The 24,300-nt window shown below is 40.8% G+C and overlaps 1 protein-coding gene across 2 annotated transcripts in view; it reads left to right on the top strand.

Moving 5' to 3' along the window:
- DUSP22 (dual specificity phosphatase 22) overlaps positions 1–8,386 on the top strand; it is a 52,647-nt gene extending 44,261 nt beyond the window's left edge. For both annotated transcript variants that reach the window (XM_044424546.1, XM_044424545.1), the window contains one exon: positions 6,767–8,386. In XM_044424546.1, the coding sequence (XP_044280481.1) occupies positions 6,767–6,943 (177 nt within the window). In that variant the 3' untranslated portion in view covers positions 6,944–8,386. The remainder of the gene's footprint in view (positions 1–6,766) is intronic.
- The last annotated feature ends 15,914 nt before the right edge of the window (positions 8,387–24,300 follow it).

Below are 24,300 nucleotides of genomic sequence, written 5' to 3'. Positions count from 1 at the left end.
CTTAATGCAACCAAAGGCAAATGGGAATATAACTGACTTTACTTAATAGAGAATGGGGGGAATTTCCAGTCTGGTTGTCTCCTTTCTTAATTTGAACCCCAACAGTCATTTCAGATCTGACTGGTCTGAGTTAAAACAGCAGATTGTCTTTATTTCAATGCAAATGGTTTTTAGGAAGAACATTGTGTGTGTGTGTGTGTGTGTGTGTGTGTGTGTGTGTGTTGGGGGGTGGTCGATTAATTCCTTGTGGAAGGACAGTCTTTGCAGCTTTCATAGAAAGGCATTTATTAACTTTTGAAAGGATACTTTAGCACAGCCTTCCCCAACCTGGTACCCTCCACTTGTGTTGAACTGTACTTCCCATTATCTTCAGTCTGCATGGCCAGTGGCTTGGGATAGTAGTAGTTGTAGTCCAAAACATCTGGAGGGCCTTTAGGTTGGGAGAGACTGAACCAGATGGATACACAGTCTAGCTGCCATCCTCAGCCACTGCAGATTTGAGCAGCTGCATAAAAGTTTCTTTTGCTTGTCATTTGCTTTTCCCTTAGTATTTTCTAGGCTCAGTGCTTTTTTCCTTTACTCCATGAAGTTCTCCTACAGCCCCTGAAAAAGTGGCAAAAGGGAGCCTACTTCAAGCAAAGTGACTTCTCTCTCTCATCTGTATTTAGCTCTTTCAGAAGTAGTTTCCCTTTTATATTATTTTTTTTCCTTCAAAGGATGTGCACTATCCCTTCCTGGTCCCATGAAGGAAGTTATTTCCTGTTAGTTTTATTTAAAGGACATACAGTGAGGCTCGTATCTGCCTCCCACAACAAACAAGCTGCTATTACTGCAGATTGGGGTATTCTTCTAGAGAAACAGCTGTAAGGGAGAAGCTGCTGCCTTCACTCTTAATGCTGACCAGTACAAGCCCTTTCTAGTCAGCACTATACCATTCTGTTAGGATATTTCCATCTAATTTATACTTATATAAAACAGGCTGTAGTCTGTTATTTGTGAGCTAACTGTATGAACCTATAAAGCTGCCCTTGCACCAAATCAGACAGGCTGTTGGTCCATCTGGCTTGGTGGTGCCAGTCCTGAAAGCTCTCCGATGTTCAGGCAGGGGATCTTCTTAGCCCTACCTGCAGTTGCTAGGGATTAAAACCATCAGCAAGAAAGTCTCTGAATTACGCTCTCCTCTGACTGAGTGGGCTCACTTTCAGCGGAACATGTATAGTCAAACAGTGAGCGCTGTGTATTAAATTTTAAACTGCACCTAGTAGACCAGCCTTTTTCACTTAGATGCTTTCTCCGGGCCATAATTGAAGGTTTTCAGGATTGACCTGCTTGAGTGTGGCTCCTCCTCCTCCATTTTGCATTCAAATATGATGTTGCCGTTTCATAATATGCCCTCCAGTTTCACACTGAGTTGGGGTTGGGTAATGTGCAGGCTTAATATGAATAAAGATAAAGCGGAAACAACTGATGAGTTCTTACAATGTTCTTTCAAAACAAGAAACAGAACAAGACCAAGGTTATCAGCTAAGTAAAAAGTTAACAAGTTGATTAGGCATAATTCTAAGAAAGAATGAAAGTACTTTGTATACAAAGTCACTGCGTGTAGTGCTTAGAGTGTTGAACTGAGGCTGGGGAGACCAGTTCAAGTCCTTACTTAGGCATGAAGCTCACTCAGAGAGCTTTGAGCCAGTCACTGGGCCTCTTTGCATAGTCACAGAGAGGAAAATAAGTTCTGACTTAGGGACTGTAGACTATTCACTGACTCTCAGCCTAACCTACCTTACAGGGGTGTTGTAGTGATAAAATAGAGAGAAGCAGGATTTAAGTAAGCTTCCTGGTAAATTTTTCTTGCAGGAAAACAGCAGGACTTAAACATAAGTAAATTAAAATGACCCCTTAATCCCCTGCTGCATGTGTTGGGGTGAATTTCAGAATTACTCGCATTGGCGCAACCTGCTGTGTTGGGTGAACCCACCTTGGGTGGCTTGTTTTCATAATTAACAAGTCACTCAGACCTTGCTCACAATAATCTACCCTGGCTTGCTTGTTTAACAACCCACTTTCCCTGGGTTCACACAATATAGCAACTTGTGTTCCCACCAGCACCCCAAGCATGTGTACCAATGGAAATAAGCCACTGTGGGTTATTTCTCCCTCTGCAGTTGTGTAGTATCTTTCAGCCCGCACAGGCCTGTTGCGAGCATCTATCAGGCCTCTGCGGGAGGAGGAAATGCTAACTGGAGAGAGTATGTGGTATAAACTGAAGAAACAACGAACCAATCTTTATAAGAAGTTATTTAGGATAAGCTCCCAAATTGAATGCTGGAATGGCTATATTTCAGCTGTTAATGTAGGCATTTCCCTGCAGGTAGTTTTTTTTTTTTTTCTTTCTTTCAGACTTTACAGTAGGAAAAAGAAGATTCTCAGTTAAAATCTTAGCATATGTCAATTAATATATTAAGAAAAATCCAAGACTTAAAGAAGCCAAATTATAGTAAGGACTAAAGAGTGGTGACAGTATTACCAAATATTAAGCTTTTTTTACTGTGTGAAGAACATTCAGTAGTTATTATGATAGGTGCATAACTTAAAGAAGATTAGAATGACTGAACAGTCACAAAGTTTCTTTAATTTATAATTTATGGACAAAATTGAAAACAGAGTTTAAACAAGGAAACCAATATCTTGTAGTGATAAAGTTAAGCCTATGGGACAAATATAAAAATTGGAGCAATATTGCAAATTATTTATGATTTTGAATTGAATCCCAGTAGAGCTTTAAGAAAATTAAGAAGATTTATGGAAGAAATGCAGTCTTCATAGAGACGTAGCAAAAACTACAACTGGCTAAATCACTTTGAAATATTTTTTTAATATATTTCAGAAAAAAGCCAATACTGACTTGGTTTTTATATAAAAATATAAATACCATATAAAATACCATTTGAGTTACATGTTCCATCATAAAGCAGAGCAAGTAAAATACGTCATGATGACCTGGGCATAAAAATTAGACTGCCTAATAAATGTTGATGTTGGAAAGGTAGGGGGAAAATATCTGGAAGTACAGTATTGATTTTTCAACCAGTACTGAGAAACCTATTATGAAATCATGACTACATGCTACACAACGGGACATTCGGAAAGGCACCAAAGCAACCTTCACACTAAGCCCTTCAGAGATTAGATGTCCTGCAGCAGTTTAATTCACAAAAATTTAAGACATAGTAAATTTAAGACCTGAAGAATGTGATCCTATGCATCTTTAGACAGATGAAAGTGCTACAGTTTCCATCATTCCCCCACCAGCAACCATCCTGGCTGGAGAATGCTGGAGGTTGTAGGGTGTTTTTCTGCCTATGTATGCATAGGATTGCATTGCAGTTACAAGATACTTTGCTGCTTCAGTCCTTCAGCTTTTCAGAGATTACATTCCATTATCTCTTGTGTTTGTATGAAGACTGGGCCAAGACATTTTGCTGCCTGAGCAAAATGACAGTGACTGGCTACCCCTGTCGCCACACGCCTTTGCATGCACACATATGCAAACACACACATCAAGATACATAGAACGCCAGGGTGGTCACACTATCTTTTTGCACCTAAGACGGAACATTGCAAATAATGCCTCTTATTTTCATAGCAGTAAATACAGAGTGGAGCAACGCGTATGGAATAGGCTTTCCACGGAGGTCTGCCTGGTGCTGGCGTTGCTAGCATTTTGGTGCCAGGCAAAGACTGGTCCAGTTATTTAAGCAATGAATTTTAACGGTTACTGGTTTTAAAACTGACCCCATGATTGCTTTTAGTAGATTCTATTTACATTGTTTTATTTAATGTTTTATATTATATTTTCATTTCGATATATTATCTTTTATATTTGGATTAATATATGTTAATATGTCTTGAATATGTGGATTTAATAATGATTTTAGAATGTTGTGTTGTGTTTATACTGTGAGCTGTGCAGAGAGCCCAGGTATGGGCCATTGTAGTGGCATATACATCCATTAAATAAATAAATTTGTGCTCCAGTATGATAAACTAAACTCTGGTGATGGTGTGATTAAAACTTTTAATTATACTCTAGTTCCTTAAATGTTAATGTCTGAGTATTATTCTGATGTTTGGAAGTCTGTTCTTAGGTTTTACAGTTAAGGAAAAAACCCTTGGATACAGCCTGTCTCTCTCTCTCTCTCTCGCTCTCTTTTGCTAATTTAGAATTAATAAAGGTGAAACTCTATGAAATGTTTAGGAACAAGTTCTAAAACTCCCACCCTTCCCCAGCCAACAAAGAAGGAGATATAAGAGTTTTTAATGTAAATACATGTAGGATTAAACCCCAAGGAAACTTCTGTTTGCGGCCATGACTTTTCTTCCCTCTTTTCTGATTTAAATTACATGGTCTCAATTCCTAGATTTACTTGGTTGATTAGATTTATTGATGTGGCTGTCTGTATTTTGTCTTTTTGAAGCTAGTTCAAAATGGGGTAAAGAGTACGTACAAGAAGGTGGGCCACCTCGATTGTACCATAGGATTTATTTTTTAACCACAGAGAACAAACTGTTTTGTTTTCACTGACATCTCAACTGAATCCCAGGGGATTTCTGAAGTAGCATATTATATAGGGAAAATTGTCACCTTTTTTTATTTTGGGGGCAGGATGCCTGGACCTTTCAGTGGTAACATGACAGACTCTATAAACTCAGGCTGCAATCCTGTACACGCTTATCTGAGAGTAAAACCCACTGAAATCATTGGAACTTGCTTCTGTGCAGACATGCATAAGATTGCACTGTTATTAAACTTATTGTTAAAGATTCAGTAAGTCTGCCAGGAAGAATAAAAGCAAATGAAAAAAGAGGCTATTTCACTGACTTCTTTTCCCGAAGAGTGAGCAGATGCAATGAAGCTCAAGTTTCCTGCAATAGAAGGGGAATATTAATATGTGCCTATTTTCATTCATGCACGAGCAGCATTCATTCCATCTTCTAAACTACTACCAGCAGGGTATGAAGCCTTCCTTCCTTTTATATCTGAATATTGAAAGGTGGGCATCAGCTGCCCATGCCTAAATCTCAGCTCTTCATGCAGGGAATTTTTCAAAGTGTACTGGAGAACATAAATTTAGCAGCCTCACATGTAACACCTGGAGATGCAGAGAGTTAATATTTAGTCAGAAGTAACTATTGAGTTCAGTAATGTTTACTCTTTGATGTGCAAAGGATTGTATCCTAAATCTGCATAAAAGCCACTGCATAGCTCAGCAGAAATTTTACTGAACTGGTTTATTATTTGTCCCCCGCCGTCCAAATTTGTTCCCATTGCAGACCTGTTTAAATACTAGCTTCCAGGGTAAAAGCAAGCAACTAATATACTATTCCCCCCCCCCCCCCCGCTGCTTTGCTGAAAAAGAAAGGCTCCTTTAGTTTTAATGGCAGGAGCAGCAATACAGGCCTCAGAGTAACTTAGACCAGGGCTTTCCCTCTCCTTTCAAATATACCAAATAAGTTTTACTTTCTAGAGCAGCTGTTCTTTTGAACTGCCCCAACTGCTGTTTTTTTTGAGAGCCTGTTCTGATGCAGTAACAGAACAATTGTGAGCATCCAAGGGCTGATCTGCCTGCAGCTCAGATCCATTCCTGGCTCCACTCGTCCAGGAAGAGCTTGGCGGCTCCTGCACCACTACTGGAGCCACGACTTCCCAGGCATCCCTCTCCTCTCCACCGGACAGAAGGAGAAAACAAGGAGCTTGAGTATGGCTTTCTTGACAGCAGACACCTCAGCATAGCACCTGGGCAGCCTGTCTCACTGCACCCAAAGACGGAGCTGGTCCAAGTGTGTGTATGTGAGATGCTGATTTTTATTTGCCAGGACTGTTGCCCTTAAGAAAAAGACAGAAAAACTTAAGGCCCACAATATGCCAATGGAGTAAGCATGCATACATTTGCATTTGCTGAGATTTGTTTTTTTTTTTTAAAGTAACTGGGGTTGAAAGCAACCCCAACATGAAGTTGTTGGGGTGTAACTCACATCCCTGTTAGCATGACCAATGGTCAAGGATGACTGGATTTGTAGTCCAGTGACATCTGGACATTCTACATTCCTCACACACTTTTAAAAATGAACTCACAGGGTGTTGCAGATGGCATCCTGGGGGAAGAGCATTCTCTCACCTCTCCTTGTCACAGGTGATAATTTCTCTCTTAAGATGCTCATTTGCCCTGCAGGTTTTATATGACCAAGGGCTTCATGGCAGAGTCCAGTCTTTGCATGCCAAAGGCTGCAGGTTTCTGGGATTTTCGGATAAATCTGGGAGAACTTCTGCCCCAGTCATGGGGATATGTAGCCAATGGTCTGACTGGGTAGAAGGCAGCTTCCTATGCCAGTTCTGTTGTTGCTGTTTTCATAACACCTGGATTTTTTAAAGAAACCTTTTTTTCTTTCTGGAAATATCTAGCCAGATTGAATGCACGGGGAAAGAGGGGAGCTTTTTAGCCAGTCACACTATTGTTAATAGATTATGAGACAGTGCTCCAAGCTCAGAGCTGGAAATTCCCAATCCATTCTCCCTTAAAAGGATGCACTCAATTGAAATTGAAATTAAAACTGATTTTAATAAGAGTGATTAGAGATTCATTCAACTTAACTCATTGTTGCAGTTTGACTGTATCAACCTTGTTATGTAAACTAGACTTGTCTTGGCTATGACTAAACATTTTGCTTTGTCTTTTCTGCCCTTTTCTTTTAAAAAAAAACTTTTCAGTTCAGAGAGTGGCTTAGAGCAACATATGGAGAAAGCCCTTTGCAAGATGAACAAGAAGCCCAAAATCTTCTGCAGAAGTACAAAGCACATGCAGCAGCTCAGTCGAGTGCTTCAGGAAGGCAGTGGGATGATAACTTTACTTCTGTTGCCTCCCTGTCAATGTCTGCTCCGCCATAAGGATGCACAATGTGGTGTTCCTTTGATGAACACAAGAATATATAACTTTATAGTGGCTGCATTCAGACTTCGTACCATATCATGACTGGGATGTGTCTTGAGGAGCTTATGCTTCCTGTGTTCCTACCCTCCCTGCTGGCAGAGCCATGAAAGATCAATCAAGTATAGTGCCACGACTGATTCCTAAAGTGTGGTTAATCCTAACTATGCTTTGTTTGAACCAATCCAGCTTCACAATTCATGGTTTGAAGCTGGATTATTTCAGACAAACTATGGGCAAGGTTGACCACAGTTTGAGTTGATATAACAAGCCATGGTTAATAAGAGATGGAAGTGGAAGCTTCTGTACTCCTTGTGGCTATGCTGGAGATGGGAACATGTTACCCAAAGACTCATGTAAGCTATTTCCCATCACAATAAGCCTTAGCTTACTGTGATGTCCTAATGCAGCCACTGATTCAGCAGTGCAACTTGCTTTTACCTCCTGCGCATGCACTAAGAGAACATGTTTTGTCTTGTAATGGCTCCATACGGGAATGCCTTGATTCTCTTAGTAAGCATGTCTCTCAGGATTTGAGGAGCAGGACACCAGACTTCTGAACCTAGTGTCATACTCACAGTTACCCAGGCTTTTCTGTGGAGGTACCAAGACCTGCATTCTCTTCCAATTGGTGTGTGAAAAGCATGCCACTTTCTGACTGTTGAGATGCCAAATTATTTTCTACATATGCCTGGTCCTCAGGCTGACCACTTAGCCAGGGTTTGGCACAGCTGCACTTTTCAAAATTTCTGATTTTCAGGGGTGGAGTGGGTGGGCGGGCAGGTGGGTGGGTGGGCATTCAGTTCTGTATAGAAGGGGAATGTGCACACCAAACAGAAAAAACTTGCATTGAGTGGAGCTCTGGTTTCACTGCAGCTAATCATGTATCCAAAGAGGCAAGCTACTGAGCAATGTAAAAAGAAATTTCTCTCTTCAGCAGTAGAAAAACTGTACTTCTCACATGTATGCTCTTCTTTAAATGACTTTTTAAAAACTTTGTTCTTGGAAAGTATGGCTACCATAGTTCTGTATCTTATTCAAGAGTAGACCACAAGTATTACAGATAACTCTATCAGTATTTATTGTACTGGCTTTCATTTCAGAGATGTTGCTCAGTCAGATTATTTTTATGGGTGTGAAATAGAGGGATAACAAGTGTATCATAGAGGTATGTATTTAATGACTAAAATAGTGTTATAATGGATTTTGTGCTATAATGTTAAAAAAGTTACTTTTGCACTACTACTGGGGAAAAATGTTTTCTTGTATGCTAATCATCTTGATGATATTTCACCTTTGATTGGCTTCCCCAGTGGAATAAATTCAATCAAAATTTCAGGTCTTTTTTATAAATAAAAAGTACACTGTTTATGTTGTTGCATTTGCTGATTAAAATAGATGTGATTGACACCCATTGTTTGTGATGTTGTTGAATAATCAACCTGAACAGAATACTTTGAGCCCGCATCCAAGCCTGGATAAATACACATTAGGCAAACTGACCTGTGAGAGGTGCCTTGTGCACTAGGGAACACCTGCCCTCCCGGCTCATCCTGGCAGTTGCAAATGCTCCACTGAAATCCAGGAGGTGGTGGGAGCCCCTTCTAGAGATCAGTAAGACTAGAATTTCTTTGACGTATTTTTGTACATACATCGTCTGGGTTCACATGATGCAGCAACCGTGCTCAGGGAACTGGCCGGGGCGGGATTTGTGCCATTGCCTGAAAAGCGCTTTTCACAAGTAGTTTCCTTTAGGGCAACAAGTCACCCTGACATCCTGTAGCTTCTTCCAGGGGCTCTTGGACCCATCATGTGCTGCCATGTCAGCCAAACCAGCAAAGCAATGGGGTACGGGTATCGTCTACACTTCACTGCTTTCATGGCCTTGCCTGTGCTGCCATAAGTGACAGCCCTTCACGGATGCCCAAGCGGCACTTTGGGGTGATTGTCACTGGTTCACCACCATTAAAGTTTTTTTACTTGTCCCCAGAAATGTCTTTGGGGTTAAGAATTTGTGATAGTTGTTGGGTTTTTTTCTTTTTCTTTTTGCAGTTACACAAATGGAAAGCTATTTAAAAATTATTTTTATTTGTAAAACAAGTTTAGATTCATATATAGCTCAGCATAGACCTCTTTTCTCTATGTATTCAAAAGGAAATTATAACATTTTTGCCATGGAGCAAATATTAGAAGTTCAGTTCACATTGAGAGAGCGAGAGCAAAGTAATCAACAGAAGAAAAGACTCAAACCAGTTTCCCAAAGTCTGCAAGCAAGCCATATAATTCAGTAACTTCAGCATCCTATCCAAGTCTGTTCCTTGTTAGGCCACTGGAGTGTCTTAGCCTGAAACTGAAGGAAGTCTTTTATGTTCATTATATTGGACCACAGACTTTGCACTGAAGTTCCAGTGGCCTAACAGCTGCTGGTGAAAGCTGCATTTTCCACAGGAGCAGGATGAAAGGAATGGGCAAGAATAGGACTGTTGGAGGTTGTTTGAAACCCAAAGAAATAGATGATTTGGCCCAGTCTGGGACAGATTAAGAGCACCCACTGACTGTAGTACAAAACATTTGCCCAACTGCAGGTAACCTGTAAATTCTCCATTGAATCACAACATTCCTGCTAGAAATCCACCTAGCTCATGTACAAGGTTTAAAGTATAAACTAACTGAAAACCTACCAAATCTCCTGCCTCAAAATACAGTCATTGTGCTTGAGGCCATGCTTGCAAAGGGAATGATCAACAGGAGATGGATGTTTTGTGTGCTGCCACTATTAGAGCAGGGTTAAAAGATTGCAAAAGCAGCCTTGGTACTGCTGGAGTTCTGAGAATGGGCACTTTCTGCCCTGTTCCATGTAACATGGGTCTACAAACATTCAAGTGTTGCCATCTCCTCCCTTGCTGGTTATCTGCAGAAAGTTTCTACTTGCCACATAAATAATTTTACCATGACTTGGTGACCGGGAAATGCTTCTGTTGGAGGGTTGCATTGAGATCTGTTGAGCATTTACATTCTCAGACTGACTTTTAAGAGAACAGTTTTTAATCTTCAGGAGTGGGATGTTAAATTTCATGCTGCATTGTTCCAGGGCTGTCACCAGTTGCTGAAGACAAACACAAAGATTAATGTAATCTTTTGTGCAACAAAACATTTGAACTAACTCATCTGGAAATTAGAGCTGTGCAGTCACATGCACAAGGACCATTACATCACAAAAATGTGAAAATTAAATTGAGTCAATAGTCTGTGGCAATAGGTTTTGGTTCAAAGACAAGTGCAAGTTCAAGTAGTAAAAGCACTAAGTAGGAAGCACCACTGAAAAACATGTTCGGGGTGATGAAAAGTTCAAAGAGCTACCTGGCCACACAAACCAGCATGACTTCCTATATATAATCAAGGATTATGTTGCAGCAGCAAAGTGCTTGTGGGCTTGGCAATGAGAGATGCAGAAGATGTCATTTAATTCCTGCAACAGCACAAATGAATTATTCAAGAAAACATCCTCAGGCAAGCAGCCCAACAGTTGCATCATGTTTTGGTAGTGTTTTGTGTAGTTACTGGCTTGGCACAATTCTTCTCTGCCTATTAACTGAAACAACTGGAATGGAGCAAATGTTTGTAGTCCATTTTGATGAAATTAGCAATAAGGTGATTCCAAAGGGTCAAATGATCTAGTAGTTCATTTTGAGGATAAATGCCGCTTGAAAGTTTTTGTGCAATTCCTGATGAGCACATTTTTCCAAGCAGCTATTGTTGAAGGTCTTCAGAAATTTTGAGGTGTGTCTCCTTTTGTTGTTGTTAGTCGCGAAGTCGTGTTCGACCCATTGCAACCCCATGGACAACATTCCTCCAGGCCTTCCTGTCCTCCACCATCCCCCAGAGTCCACTCAAGCTCACACCAACTGCTTCAGTGACTCCATCTAGCCACCTCATTCTCTGCCGTCCCCTTCTTCTTTTGCCATCTGTTGTTCCCAGCACTAGACTCTTCTCCAGGGAATCCTGCCTTCTTATTAGGTGGCCAAAGTATTTGAGTTTCATCTTCAGTATCTGACCTTCTAAAGAGCAGTCAGGGTTGATCTCCTCTAGGACTGACCAGTTTGATTGCCTTGCTGTCCAAGGGACTCGCAGGAGTCTCTGCCAGCAGCACAATTCAAAGGCCTCAATTCTTCAGCGCTCAGCCTTCCTTATGGTCTAGCTTTCACAGCCATACATTGCAACTGGGAAAACAATAGCCTTGATTATACGCATATTTGTTGGCAGGGTGATGTCTCTGCTTTTTAGTATGCTGTCTAGATTTGCCATAGCTTTCCTCCCCAGGATCAAGTGTCTTTTAATTTTTGGCTGCAGTCCCCATCTGCAGTGATCTTGGAGCCCAGGAAAATAAAATCTGTCACTACCTCCATTTCATCCCCATCTATTTGCCAGGAAGTGAAAGGACTGGATGCCATGATCTTAGTTTTCTTAATGTTGCATTGCAAGCCAACTTTTGCACTCTCCTCCTTCACCCACATCAAGAGGCTCTTTAGTTCCTCTTCACTTTCTGCCGTGAGAGTGGTATCATCTGCATATCTGAGGTTATTGATATTTCTCCCAGCAATCTTAATTCCAACTGGTGATTCATCTAGGCTCGCCTTTCTCATGATATGCTCTGCATATAAGTTAAATAGGTAGGGCAACAGTATACAGCCTTGCCAAACTCCTTTCTCAAATTTGAACCAATCAGTGGTTCCGTGTCCAGTTCTCACTGTTGCTTCTTGACCCGCATGTAGGTTTCTCAAGAGACAAATAAGATGGTCAGGTACTCTCATCTCTTTAAGAACTTGCCACAATTGGTTGTGATCCACACAATCAAAGGCTTTAGCATAGTCAATGAAGTAGAAGCAGATGTTTCTCTGGAACTCCCTAGCTTTCTCCATGATCCAGTGCATGTTGGCAATTTGATCTTTAGTTCCTCTCCCTCTTCGAAATCCTGCCTGTACTTCTGGTAGTTCTTGGTCCACATACTGCTGGAGCCTAGCTTGTAGGATTTTGAGCATCACTTTGCTAGCATGTGGAATGAGTGCAATGGTGTGGTAGTTTGAACATTCTTTGGCATTGCCCTTCTTTGGGATAGGAATGTAAACTGACATTTTCCAATCCTGTGGCCACTGTTGAGTTTTCCAAATTTGCTGGCATATTGAGTATAGCACTTTTACTGCATCGTCTTTTAAGATTTTGAATAGCTCAGCTGGAATACTGTCACCTCCACTAGTTTTGTTGTTGCTCAGACTTCCTAAGGCCCATTTGACTTCACATTCCAGGATGTCTGGCTTGATGTCAGTGACCACCCCATCATGGTTATCAGGGATGTTAAGCTCTTTCTTGTATAGTTCTTCTGTGTAATCTTGCCACCTCTTCTTAGTCCTCTGTTAGGTCCCTGCCATTTTAGTCCTTTATCATGCCCATATTTGCATGAAATGTTCCCTTCATATCTCCAATTTTCTTGAAGAGATCTCTGGTCCTCCCTATTCTATTGTTTTCTTCTATTTCTTTGCACTGTTCATTTACGAAGGCCTTCTTATCCCTTCCAGCTATTCACTGGAATTCTGCATTCAATTGGGTGTATCTTTCTTTTTCTCCCTTGCCTTTTGCTTCCCTTCTTTCCTCAGCTATTTGTAAAGCTTCCTCAGACAGCCATTTTGCTTTCTTGCATTTCTTTTTCTTTGGGATGGTTTTAGTTGCTATCTCTTGTACAATGTTGCAAACCTCCATCCATGGTTCTTCAGGCACTCTGTCTATCAGATCTAATTCCTTTAATCTGTTTGTCACCTCTACTGTATATTCATCAGGGATATGATTTAGGTCATACCTGAGTGGCCTAGTGCTTTTCCCTACTTTCTTCAATTTAAGCCTAAATTTTGCAACAAGAAGTTCATGATCTGAGCCAAAGTCAGCTCTTGGTCTAGTTTTTACTGACTGTATAGAGCTTCTCCATCTTTGGCTGCAGAGCACATAGTCAATCTGATTTCTGTGTTGACTGTCTGGTGATGTCCATGTGTGCAGTCATCTCTTGGGTTGTTGGAAAAGAGTGTTTGCTATGACCATCGTATTCTCTTGACAAAATTCTACCAGCCTGTGCCCAGCTTCATTTTGTGCTCCAAGGCCAAATTTGCCCGTTATTCCGGTTTTCTTTTGACTTCCTTCTTTAGAATTCCAATCCCCCATGATGATAAGGACATCATTTCTGGTGTTAATTCTAGAAGGTGTTGTAGGTCTTCATAGAACTGGTCAACTTCAGCCTCTTCAGCACCAGTGGTTGGGGCATAGACTTGGACTACTGTGATGTTGAATGGTTTGCCATGGATTCGAACTGAGATCATTCTGTCATTTTGGAGATTGTATCCCAGTACTGCTTTTCCTACTCTTCTATTGACTATGAAGGCTACTCCATTTCTTCTGAGGGATTGTTGCCTGCAGTAGTATACCGGATGGTCATCTGAGTTAAAGTCACCCATTCCTGTTCATTTTAGTTCACTGATTCCTAAGATGTCGATGTTCAGTCTTGTCATCTCATGTTTGACCACCTCCAGCTTGCCTTGATTCATGGATCTTACATTTCAGGTTCCTGTGGAGTTTATTTATTTATTTATTTATTTATTTATTTATTAATTAAAACATTTTTATGCCGCCCCATTCGCCGAAGCCTCGGGGCGGCTTACAACAAATAAGTTAAATAACATTTTAAGATCTTTACAGCATCGGACTCTCCTTTCACCACCAGATACATCTGCAACTGAGTGTCCTTTCGGCTTTGACCCTGTCGCTTCATTCTTTCTGGCGCTACTAGTACTAGCCCTCCGCTCTTCCCCCGTAGCATATTGGACACATTCCGACCTGAGGGGCTCATCTTCCGGCATCATACCTTTTTGTCTTTTGGTACTGTCCATGGGGTTTTCATGGCAAAGATACTGGAGTGGGTTGCCATTTCCTTCTCCAGTGTCTCCTTTACTACTTGCAAAATTACTGCAAGTATCTATGTTTGGGCCAAACATAAGTAACTTTTTCCTGAAAAAAACTAAAATGAAAGCAAACATTGCCTGGAAAGGAAAAATAAAAGAAGGAATGGACCCTGGGACATGTAGCCTTCATGTTGCACATGGGTCTTTAAAACAGGATTACATTCAGTAAAATGGAACCTGAATTCAGTTTTATACAACATGTACTATCTGTTAAAGATTCCCCAAGATAGCTGGGCATTGCGCATTATTGTGACTGAAAAAACACGTTTCCCCAGAAATGTGGTCCGCAAGGAGAACATTTAGAGAATGTTATATATCTTTATAGGTCTATCATTGTATTTAACAGCAACAAGACATATGTGGAATGATTGTGAGTTTAAGGAAGAATATACAGGTAAAATTTATAAAATATTAATAGAATTAGGAGATCAGATAAAAAACTTAAAATCAATTTGGGAAATGGATGTAGGTGAAATAAAAGATGAGGATTGGAAGAATATTTGGAATAGAAGAGTATATAAGAATACGTTGGTTAGAATTAAAGAACATGGATATAAAGTGATATGGAGATGGTATTTAACATTAGTTAAGTTAAACCAAATTGATAATACATAGTCTAATATTTGTTGGAGATCTAAAAAAGAGATTGGAACTTACAAACATATGTTGTGGGATTGTGATAATATACAAAAGATATGGGCTATGGTGTTCAATGAAATTAGAGAAATACTAGAAATAAATTTAGAGTTGTCACCAAGAATTGCATTATTGTTGCAGATTGAAAATCAAGATATAAATGAAGTTAAGAAATAATTGTTTCTAAATTTGATAATGGCATCCAGGCTAGTAAAGGTTAAATATTGGAAACAGAATTGGGTTATGCAAACGAATGAATGGTATAATGAAATATGGAAATGGTTGTTAATGATAAATTGACAACAGAAATAAAAAAGGGATAATAAAAGTGAATAAATGTAATGAAATATGGGAAGATTTTGTAAAAGCAGCACTGATGGAAGGGAAAGGCTGTAAGCCTAATCAAGAACATATGAATTTTTGGAGGGGATATGGGCATAATTAAAGTACATTATATACTGTTAATTGTTACAATATATGAAGTGCAATGGAGGTATCACTGGTCTCCTGTGGAGTAGGTGCACGGTGTTCATTGTTAATTTTAGTTATCAGCTGGGATTTAGATGCTAACATTATTGATGTATTTTGAAGAATATGTATTTGTATCTCAATTGTATTTATGTTCCGTTTAAAAAAATAAAAAGGGGGTAAAAAGAAGTACGTGGAAAAACCAAACTCCCAAATAGTGAACTTGCAAGTTGTCTAAAAGCTGCAATGCAAGATCCACCCATGAAATACAAAATGTAATATAATTACTGTATATTTTGAACCATTTCTGCAAAGTTTTGAAGCCCACTCAAAGTTCTTTTTTGAATGAAGAACTTCATGAGTTAGGAATCATTGCCTAATATCAGAAAAGCTGCAGAAACTGATATTGGAATCCCAGTTGATAATAACTGACATGCAATTATCTGAGAACTTTTTGACAGAAGGCTCTGTAGCAAAAAAAAAAAAAAAAAAGGCTTAAATGAAATCAAATAGCTGAGTTTTACCTAGAATGTCAAACCATGGTGGTAGTAGTTGAAAAATCAGTTGCTGTACAGCTTTCGAAGTTCTGGATGGTTCATGACTGTGATTGAGTTGGACGCACCATCATTATACAGAAATGTTGGAATTACCATAAAAAGTGCTATTCTTGAAGTCCTTTGGAGAAGAAACTGAATCAATGACAATAGCTTAAAAATCAATGCTGTTTTAATCACAGTTTCCCATGAATTTATGTCTCAGTAACAAGTGTACATGCAAAGCAGATTGGACTGAATGCAATTTGCAATGATTTTGATGACCAACAAGAATTTCTCAGACCTATAGAAAGTTGTCAGAACTCCTTAACCTGTCTCACAGTAATGCTTGCATTGCAAGTGGGTTTTCAATCAAGTTAACTTTGATAGAATTTACATGAAAAAATTGTCCATCCACATCAGGTTGGCAATGCTGTCCCAAGTCTGGAGTAGTTGAATTTGTTACATGTTGTAAATGGTCAGGTATGGTCATGCAAAATGTGTGGAATATGTGATTGTCATATGCCATAAGCAAGAATAAAAAGAAAAAGGGAGACATTCAACATGGAAAAAGCAAGACTAGACAAAAAAATTAAGTGAGTTAATTAGAAAAAGGGAAAACTGTAGAAATGATAGCTGTTTGTCTTTAACAACTCTTTAAAGAATACTTGTACTTTAGTTTCTAAATTTTTAAATGATAATTTTAAAATTATAAATTTCTTAATGTGGCTTCAGTGAAGCCATTTCCAAAGGAATATTCAGTGAAATTTCAGGTTTTTATGTAACATTTAATGTAATTTTACAACTAGGAAAAATGTTCTCTCATTTGTCATGCTTTTGGGTTAGGTTACTTTTAGTAAAATTTCAAACTTGGTGTAATTTTTTGTGGACTTTTCAAACAGATTTGTCAATTAATGGCTAATTCAGTTAATATGCAATGTTTTAAGAAGCTCATTTTGAAGCTCCAATCTTGACCAAAAAAGAGAGTACCCTTTAATACCTTTAAGTACTTTTAAACCATTTCATAAAAATGTTATTTAATGTATTGTAACTTTGGATTTCCTTTGACTCGAACTTATTTTGAATGGTGATCAGGGAAATCAAGAAAAGTTGGTCAGGGAAAGTGAGGGAAATTGAAAATGAAACAGGCAACCCAGTTATGGGAGTCCTCGTCTAAAACATCTGGAGGGCAACGGGTTGCCCACCCTTACTTTAAGCCTGGAAAAGAAAGAAGAGAGAAAGGAGCACAAGCAGGTGGTAACTGAGCCTGGCGCTACAAATGCTAAGAGTGCTAGTTTGCTCAGCAGTACTGCACCTTGGTTTAACATGGTGAAATCTGAAAAGAGTTTAGTTGCCCCTTTTGATGATACATGTGCTATGAGTTGCTGAAACTCTCCCATTAAGTTGGATGCAGATTTTGTGAAGTATAAGAGCAGAACCAGTGAAATCAATGGGACAAATTTAAATTTTAAGGATTTTAAGCATAACAATGTCTGGATTGAACCCATTTGATGGCCACCCAGATCTGACCTGGGGAACATCAGGGGTAAAGGGAGCTATGGACTTTGGTGGCCCAGCACTCTGACTTTTGAAAATATAGGCCCCAATTATTCACAAGTAGTGTGTATGAAATCCAGGCAGAGAAATCCATAATCCACAAACATTTCCCATCAGACTAAAGGCCCACCCACAATCTGTGACAAACAATCCTTTGTCAAGTGATAAAATGAAAAGAGAAAAGATGGCAATGATTCAGATAGCAATCAGCCCACTGAGTCATTCATGATATGCAGATGACCATGATAGTCATCCTAGGTAAAGGAACCTGATGGAAAAAGAAACCTGACAGACACTGGCCATTTCTGGCATGCACTCAAAAATTCCACACTCTCCTACCTTCTCTCAAGTTCTCTCAGCAATGAGACAGCTCTCAGCTTCTGTCAGAGTGGTGATTCGAACTCAACCTCAAGCCTTGGTTCTCAAGGCTTAGATTAGACTGTGGGATATCTGGATCACACTCCTGGCTCAGGCTGACTGAAAGTGCAAGGTAATGGATGTTAAACTCCTCCGCTGATTTCATTTGGGAATTGTCTATATATACTACCAAGCTGTGCTTAAAGGTGTTATCCTCTATATCAGCTTTCTTCAACCTTCTGGATGTGTTAGACTACAGCTCTCCTAATGTCCAAAGTTGGCTGGGAAGTTATGGGAGTTCAAGTCAAATAGATCTGGAAGGCAACATGGTTGGAAAAAGCTGCTATACATACTTAGCATGTGTAGTGAGCCATACTGTGACACTCTCATAGAAATCCATGGGACTTAAAAGTGTTGAACTGACTAGGTCATATCTGTTTTATTCAACATACCTACAGCTTCTATTCTAAAATTTGTTCTCTTGCTCTGGTTCCTGCATCCTCTTAGAGGCCACCTCAGCATCCATGCAAAACAATGCCTTTGTGGTTGCATTGCTTCCCTCTGGAAGGCCAGCAGCTTTCATTCTATGTATTTTTGTTTTTTAATGGGACAAATGTTTGCCCCTAGTCATATAGCTGGTACTTAGGTTCGTGGCTGATTGGAGCATGCTGGCACTTGTAGGACTTTTTTCCTGTCTTAACATGCATAGGATTGGACAGAAGTGGTGTTACAGAGCGACCACTGGGGCTGGAACTCTGATTCCTTCATTTGGAGTGCCCGATCTTGGGAAGGTTGTCTGTCTCACAGCCCTGCTCTCCAGAGCTACATGGTGAAATAAAGGGGCAGGGTCCTGGTGGTCTCTTGCATTTGATCCCCCTGGATTAGTTGGCTTTTTGCTCACATGATCTTGCCCTCCTGCTGCCCCCTGCCCCCACAACCCCCCTGCTTTCTTCCTGGGGTTTTTTCCTGATAGCAAGAAATCTTCCTGTCCATACATCCCTATTTGGGAGACAGGGTTTTTAAACACAGAGTGCCAGATATTTTGCAGCCCGTGTTAATCAGCACACACACACACACCACACACACATAATTTGTGCTTTTTTCTCTTTTTTTCTTCATTCTGTGGGCCTGAGCTCCAGATCCTTTTTGAAGGTAGCACTGAGATTGCAGCCTAACTGTATTATTGTCGGGCAGAAATTTCTATGTGTTGGTAGGACTACAATTGCTGCATTTGCCTTTATGCAGTTTATGATCAGGAGGACACTGGAGCCTTTGGGACTGTCTGTGAGCCAAAAGCTGGAACAGAAATGAGAAGAGAAACAGATGGGTTTCTCAAGAGACAAATAAGATGGCCAGGTACTCTCATCTCTTTAAGAACTTGCCACAATTTGTTGTGATCCACTTGTTTGGGGATGTTTTTGTCCCTGATAATGAGGAAAAATGAACTTTAATTTGGTCAATTTGTGATTCAAAGTTGTATACCATGATCGCCAGGGTGGTGCAATGCTTACAGTTGTCTCCTCTCATAGCCTAATGCCCCCTTAGTGCATTGAAGTGCATATTCCAACTATTCAAAGCCCACATGGTGTTTGAATAGGCTGGCAGTGATGGGAATTGTAGTCTAACTCATCTGGAGATGCCAGGCTGGAATGTCAGATCAGGACTGAGGAAACCCCAGTTCAAAGCCCCGCTCAGCCATGAAGTTTGCTGAGGGAGGCTTTGAGCCAGCCATTGGTGCTCACCCTAAACAACCTCACATGGTTGTTGTAACAGTAAATGGGAGGGTATAGCACCTTGGATTATGGAGAGGAGGAAAGCTCTTGGATAGAGGTGTGATCATTATATGCTATTATTACTACTACAGTGCTCATGTTCTTTCTCATCCACCCTCAATCATTCCAGTTAGATACTGCTGCACTTTCTCTCCCAATTTGCTTTTAGAACAAATTGCTTCTTAAAACTGTTGCCACTGTTAAGGCCTTGGAGAGTGCACTGGTGCGGGTGCTGCGGGTGTTTTTGTGTGTCTGTGGCAGTTCCTCCTCTGTCTAGGTACTTCGATATGGTTGTTACGCCACAGTTGCTATTCTGTTCAAAGTACTGCCCTGCCCTTACTGCACTTTGCAGCAAGGATTCCACAAACGGAAGCACTATGTGTATGAGATGAGCTGTGCAAAGAAAGCTTGTGGAGGCCCCCCAGTGGCTGCCTTCTCCCCCGCCCCCTGGGAAGCTTCCTCTGTATGATTTTCAAAGATGGGAAAAGAGTAAGGCTTCCACATGTGTTTTTACACGAGTAGTTTTATATGCCCACTACAGCCAAAGCATTGTGTAATGCTGAACTGCAAGCATGCAAAAGAGTATGTAAGAAAGTTTAGAGGCTTAGTTATCTTAGCACATCTCCATTTAGAAACTATTTTCAGTCTTTATATTTGGACAATAAAACAGGTGGCTTATATAGTTTCAGAAGGCTAACTGTTGCAACAAAACCCACAAAAATGTCTCATGGGAGCTGAAATACTATGTATTGATTAGATTCGTTATTCTTTGTTGTTGCCACAACAAAGATGCCACAAGGCTCTTCATTGTTGTAGTTTATATAAGTTTCTACTAGTACAGCCATCCTTTGGAGATAAATTTTAAATTATTATTATTTTTGAAAAGCTGGGTTATTATTATTGCTAAATGTCCAGGCCATACTGAAAATTGGAGAATTAGGATAATAAACCTCATCTAGATAGACCTGGTTAGGCATGAGACCCTTTGGACCCACTGCTTCTCTTCTCCTTTTCAGTCTGCTTACTCACCTGCATCTCACCCTGACCCAGACAATGGTAATGAGAAGGTATCACTTCTTGCTCAGTGGCTGCCTGCCTTCCGAGCAAATCAGTGGTAGCCTTGATGAAAAGGATGGGGTGCAACAGCAGCTCATGATGGTGGTGGTGAGAAGGTCAAGAAGGGAGCCCCCTGAGGGGGTCTTGGCCAAGGGGGGGAGGTTTCACAAACCTACAGCCAACACTGTTTTCAACGCACTTCACACCAATTCCCCCCAAAACAATAGGATTTCCATCCCCAGCACACACAATCAATGTTTGGGATCAGAGTGTGTGCATGCCAGGAGGCAGAGTCAAACAATCTCAAATTGCCATGGGACATGGGCCTAGCTTCTTCTGCTGAGATGTTTGCGTCATTCGCAGAAATTAGTAGAGTTTGTCACCTTGTTAAAATGGCCTAGTGGTATCACCTACCAATGGCTGGCGATGGAGCTGCAAAGTAGAGGAACATGGAGGGATGATGAAAGCGGCAATGACGATGATGATGGTGTAGCAGCCCACTTGGCCTGCTTTCCCATACCAAGGGGAAACAGGTGGAAGGGGTAGCATAACTTGCTCTATGCCTTTTAAATATTGTGCAGAAGAGGAAAAATAGGCTAAACAACTTGTTATTCAGGAACTGGAGGGGGTGGGGGAGCAGCTGCTGCTATGAAATTTCCCTTTTGCAAGTACAGGTGCAAGAGACTGATCCTTTTTTGCACCTGGATTCCCTAGTGAAAGCTGTCTTGGTTGTTGAGGTACAAGAGGGGCATTGACTCAGGGACCCCATCCAGGATCAAAGAAGCTCCATAGTGCCCACATTCCAGGGGTGCATGGGGTTCATGGCCAAAATACAGAACCCCCCAGCATCTTGTAGCTTTCAAGTTCTTACTGCCAGTAACTAAGCCTTAGGAGACACATTTCAACCCTTAGCATTTGGGGGGAAATGTACAACAGGAAACCACCAAATAAATGGCAAATGGGTGGGCCAGGGGAAGGAGCTGCGGCCACCTGGGAAACTTCAGGGTTGTGTTTGGCCTGCAGGCCATAGGCAGCACCCCTGGTGTACAAGAACCTTTTCCAACCTGCTGCTCCCCAGATGAGTAGACTGAAACTTCAGCTTGGTCAATGGCACAGCCGACTGGGTTCGATAAGTAATATAGTCCCAAATATCTGGAAGGCAATAGGCTGAGGAAAGCTTCATGATCAGGTGAGGAGAAGCGGAAGTATACCCAATGATGTGGTCATTTTAAGACTGTAAGTACATAAGAAGGGGCACCAGAGGTAGGGTCCATCAGGTCCAGCATTCTGTTCACAGCTACTCATGAGAAATCCACAAGTACGACATGAGGGCAACAGCACCTTCCCAGCCAAGGTCCTCAGCAACTGGTGCATCCTGCTTAAGATATTAGAGGTAGCAGATACACATGAGGACTAATAGCCACTGACAGTCTTATCTTCCATGAATGTATATCCAATCCCTGTTTAAAGTTATCCCAATGGGTGGCCATCACTACCGCTTGTAGAAGTGAATTCCATAGTGTAAATATGTGCGGTGTGAAGAGCTCTTTATTTTTATTTGTCCTGAATCTTTCAACAACCAGCTTCATGGGATGACCCTGGGTTTCGCTATTATGAGAGGAGAAAAATGTCTCCCTATTCACTTTCTCCACACCATGCATAATTCTGTACTTCTCTATCATGTTTCCCATTCACCTGTTTTCTAAGCCGAACAGTCGCAGATGTTGTAACCTTTCCTTGTAGGGGAGGTACTCCAGCTCCTTGATCATTCTAGTTGCCCTTCTCTGTACTTTTTCTAATTCTACAATACTCTGTTTTAGGTGTGATGATCAGAACTGTGCAGCATGCCAAATGTGGTTGCAGCATAGATTTGTATAAGGGCAGTATTAAGTATGATTAAAGAATGTGATTAGCCTTTTTATTCTCAGGTTATTTTCTAGTTGTACCTAACAAAGGATCTGCCTTTTTCTCAGCAGCTGTACTCTGTGCATTATAATCCCAAGAGCTCTTTTTTGGTCAGTTACTGATAGCTCAGATTCTGTCAAATTAGGAAGCTGGGGGTTTTAGCCCCTACTTTACACTTGCTTATATTGAATCTCATTTGCCATTTTGGTGTCCATTCTCCTAGTTTCAAAACTATTTTGGAGCTCTTTGTAGTCCTCTTGTGGACTAACCAAATGCTGATCTGGCCTGATTTTTTCTGTTAAGTTCACAACCATATGCCCGAGGGGTGGAATGTACATGGTGTGTGTGCGTGCGTGTGCATCAAATACCAAGGAGGTATGATACCATCATATCAATGCATGAATACCATCATGCATTCTATTTATTTATGCACATAGAGAAGAAATGCATTATAAAAGTGTTATAGTATGGTATATAGGCTACTATACTACGCTGCTAACTCAGCTGATGAGAGCTGACTGCTTTCACCAATATGGAGATCTCTAGGTGTGCTGGGCTACAGCTCCAATCCAACCCTCAAGTCATGTCCAGGAACATCTGGAGGGAACCATGTTGATGGAGGCTGGTGTATGCCCTCTCTAAAAATGCAGCTTGTTTGCAAACAGCCTCCAACTGCAGCTGAGGGAGCTGTTCCATCAAAGGTATACTATTCCACATGTGGTAATCCCGCCTGCGTGAGAACTGGAGTCAAAAGATTTCCAAAAAAGGAACACAATGGGCTAATCATGACAACCCATCATGACAACCCATCCTGGCAATAAGCCAGAGATCAGGCCCAGTGTAGGTTGCTTCCCCTCTTCATTCTTGGTGCTCCCACGGCTACCCATGGGACCCTGCTGCAGGACCAGCTCGTCTGTCTTCCCTCCACTGTGATAGTGAGCCACAGCTTTTTCATCTCTTTTACACCTCCCCATCCCCCCAAGATCACAGAAAGCAATCTCAAATTTGATATTTACCAACACCCTTTCAAAGTGCCCAAGTAACACATTGCAGGAGCTGTCACTGGACCATCACCTGTGCACATTTATGGGGGGAGTATTTTTAATTTTAGGTTGTTTTTAGTTAGACTGATCAGGAGTGAACTTTTGTGGATCCAAACAGGCATGTCTTACATGGGCAATGCTTGGAGGGAGGGTGTCTGCTGTCAAAATGCAGTAGGCACACCTCAGGTCATTAACCTAGAGAGGCTGCCAAGAGCTTTATTCTTCATTTCAGTTTGTCTTGACAGCTCTCAAAAGGGGAGTTTTCAAGAGAAACCAAAGCCACAAATGATCTTTGCTTGCCAAAGGGGAGCAAGGTTTTCAAATCTATTTCAACAAATAGATGAGGGTCCTCAGAGGAGGACTTTTAATATCCTTTACTGAGAATCTAGGTGATTAAGAAGGTGGAAAAGTGCAAGCTTTCTTGTTTTTGCAGGAGGTGTCAGCTTTGATAGCTGGCTCTCAAAACTCTGGTCCTTTTAAAAGGGATTTTTTGAAAAGGCTCCCCTTAATTTATTCACAGGTACATGCATTCATGACTGCATACCTCCCTGTCAAATTCCCCACCATTGCCTTGTTTAAAAAAAAAAACCAAACCCTTTTAAAAGAAGTTGGAGTTTTGAGAGTGTTTCACTAGATTGACATAGACTCCACAAAACTCTTATGCTTTCCCTAGCTGTGGAAGATGAGAGACTGTCTCCGAACTCCAGCTTTTGGAGTTCCATGATGGAACAGAAATAGGATTCCAATATTCTAAATAAATAATAATGACCTTACAGACAACTTGATAGATTATTATATTATGGCCTCCTTAAAATGGGGCTTCAGACACTCTCAAGCAATTGTAACATCTTCCTTTCATTTAAGTCAATTGATTGCTTTGAGAATTTCTCATTGATGGAGTCTGCACAACCTATTAAGCCATGGCATTTATAAGCCACAGTAGTTTACAACAAGTTTTCTGAACCCACCATTTATTCCATTGGGTGGTT

The sequence above is a fragment of the Varanus komodoensis genome, unplaced genomic scaffold, assembly GCF_004798865.1.
Source record: "Varanus komodoensis strain SLA01 unplaced genomic scaffold, ASM479886v1 scaffold14_3, whole genome shotgun sequence".
Classification (NCBI taxonomy): domain Eukaryota; kingdom Metazoa; phylum Chordata; class Lepidosauria; order Squamata; family Varanidae; genus Varanus; species Varanus komodoensis.
This window is presented reverse-complemented; position numbering and strand designations above follow the sequence as displayed.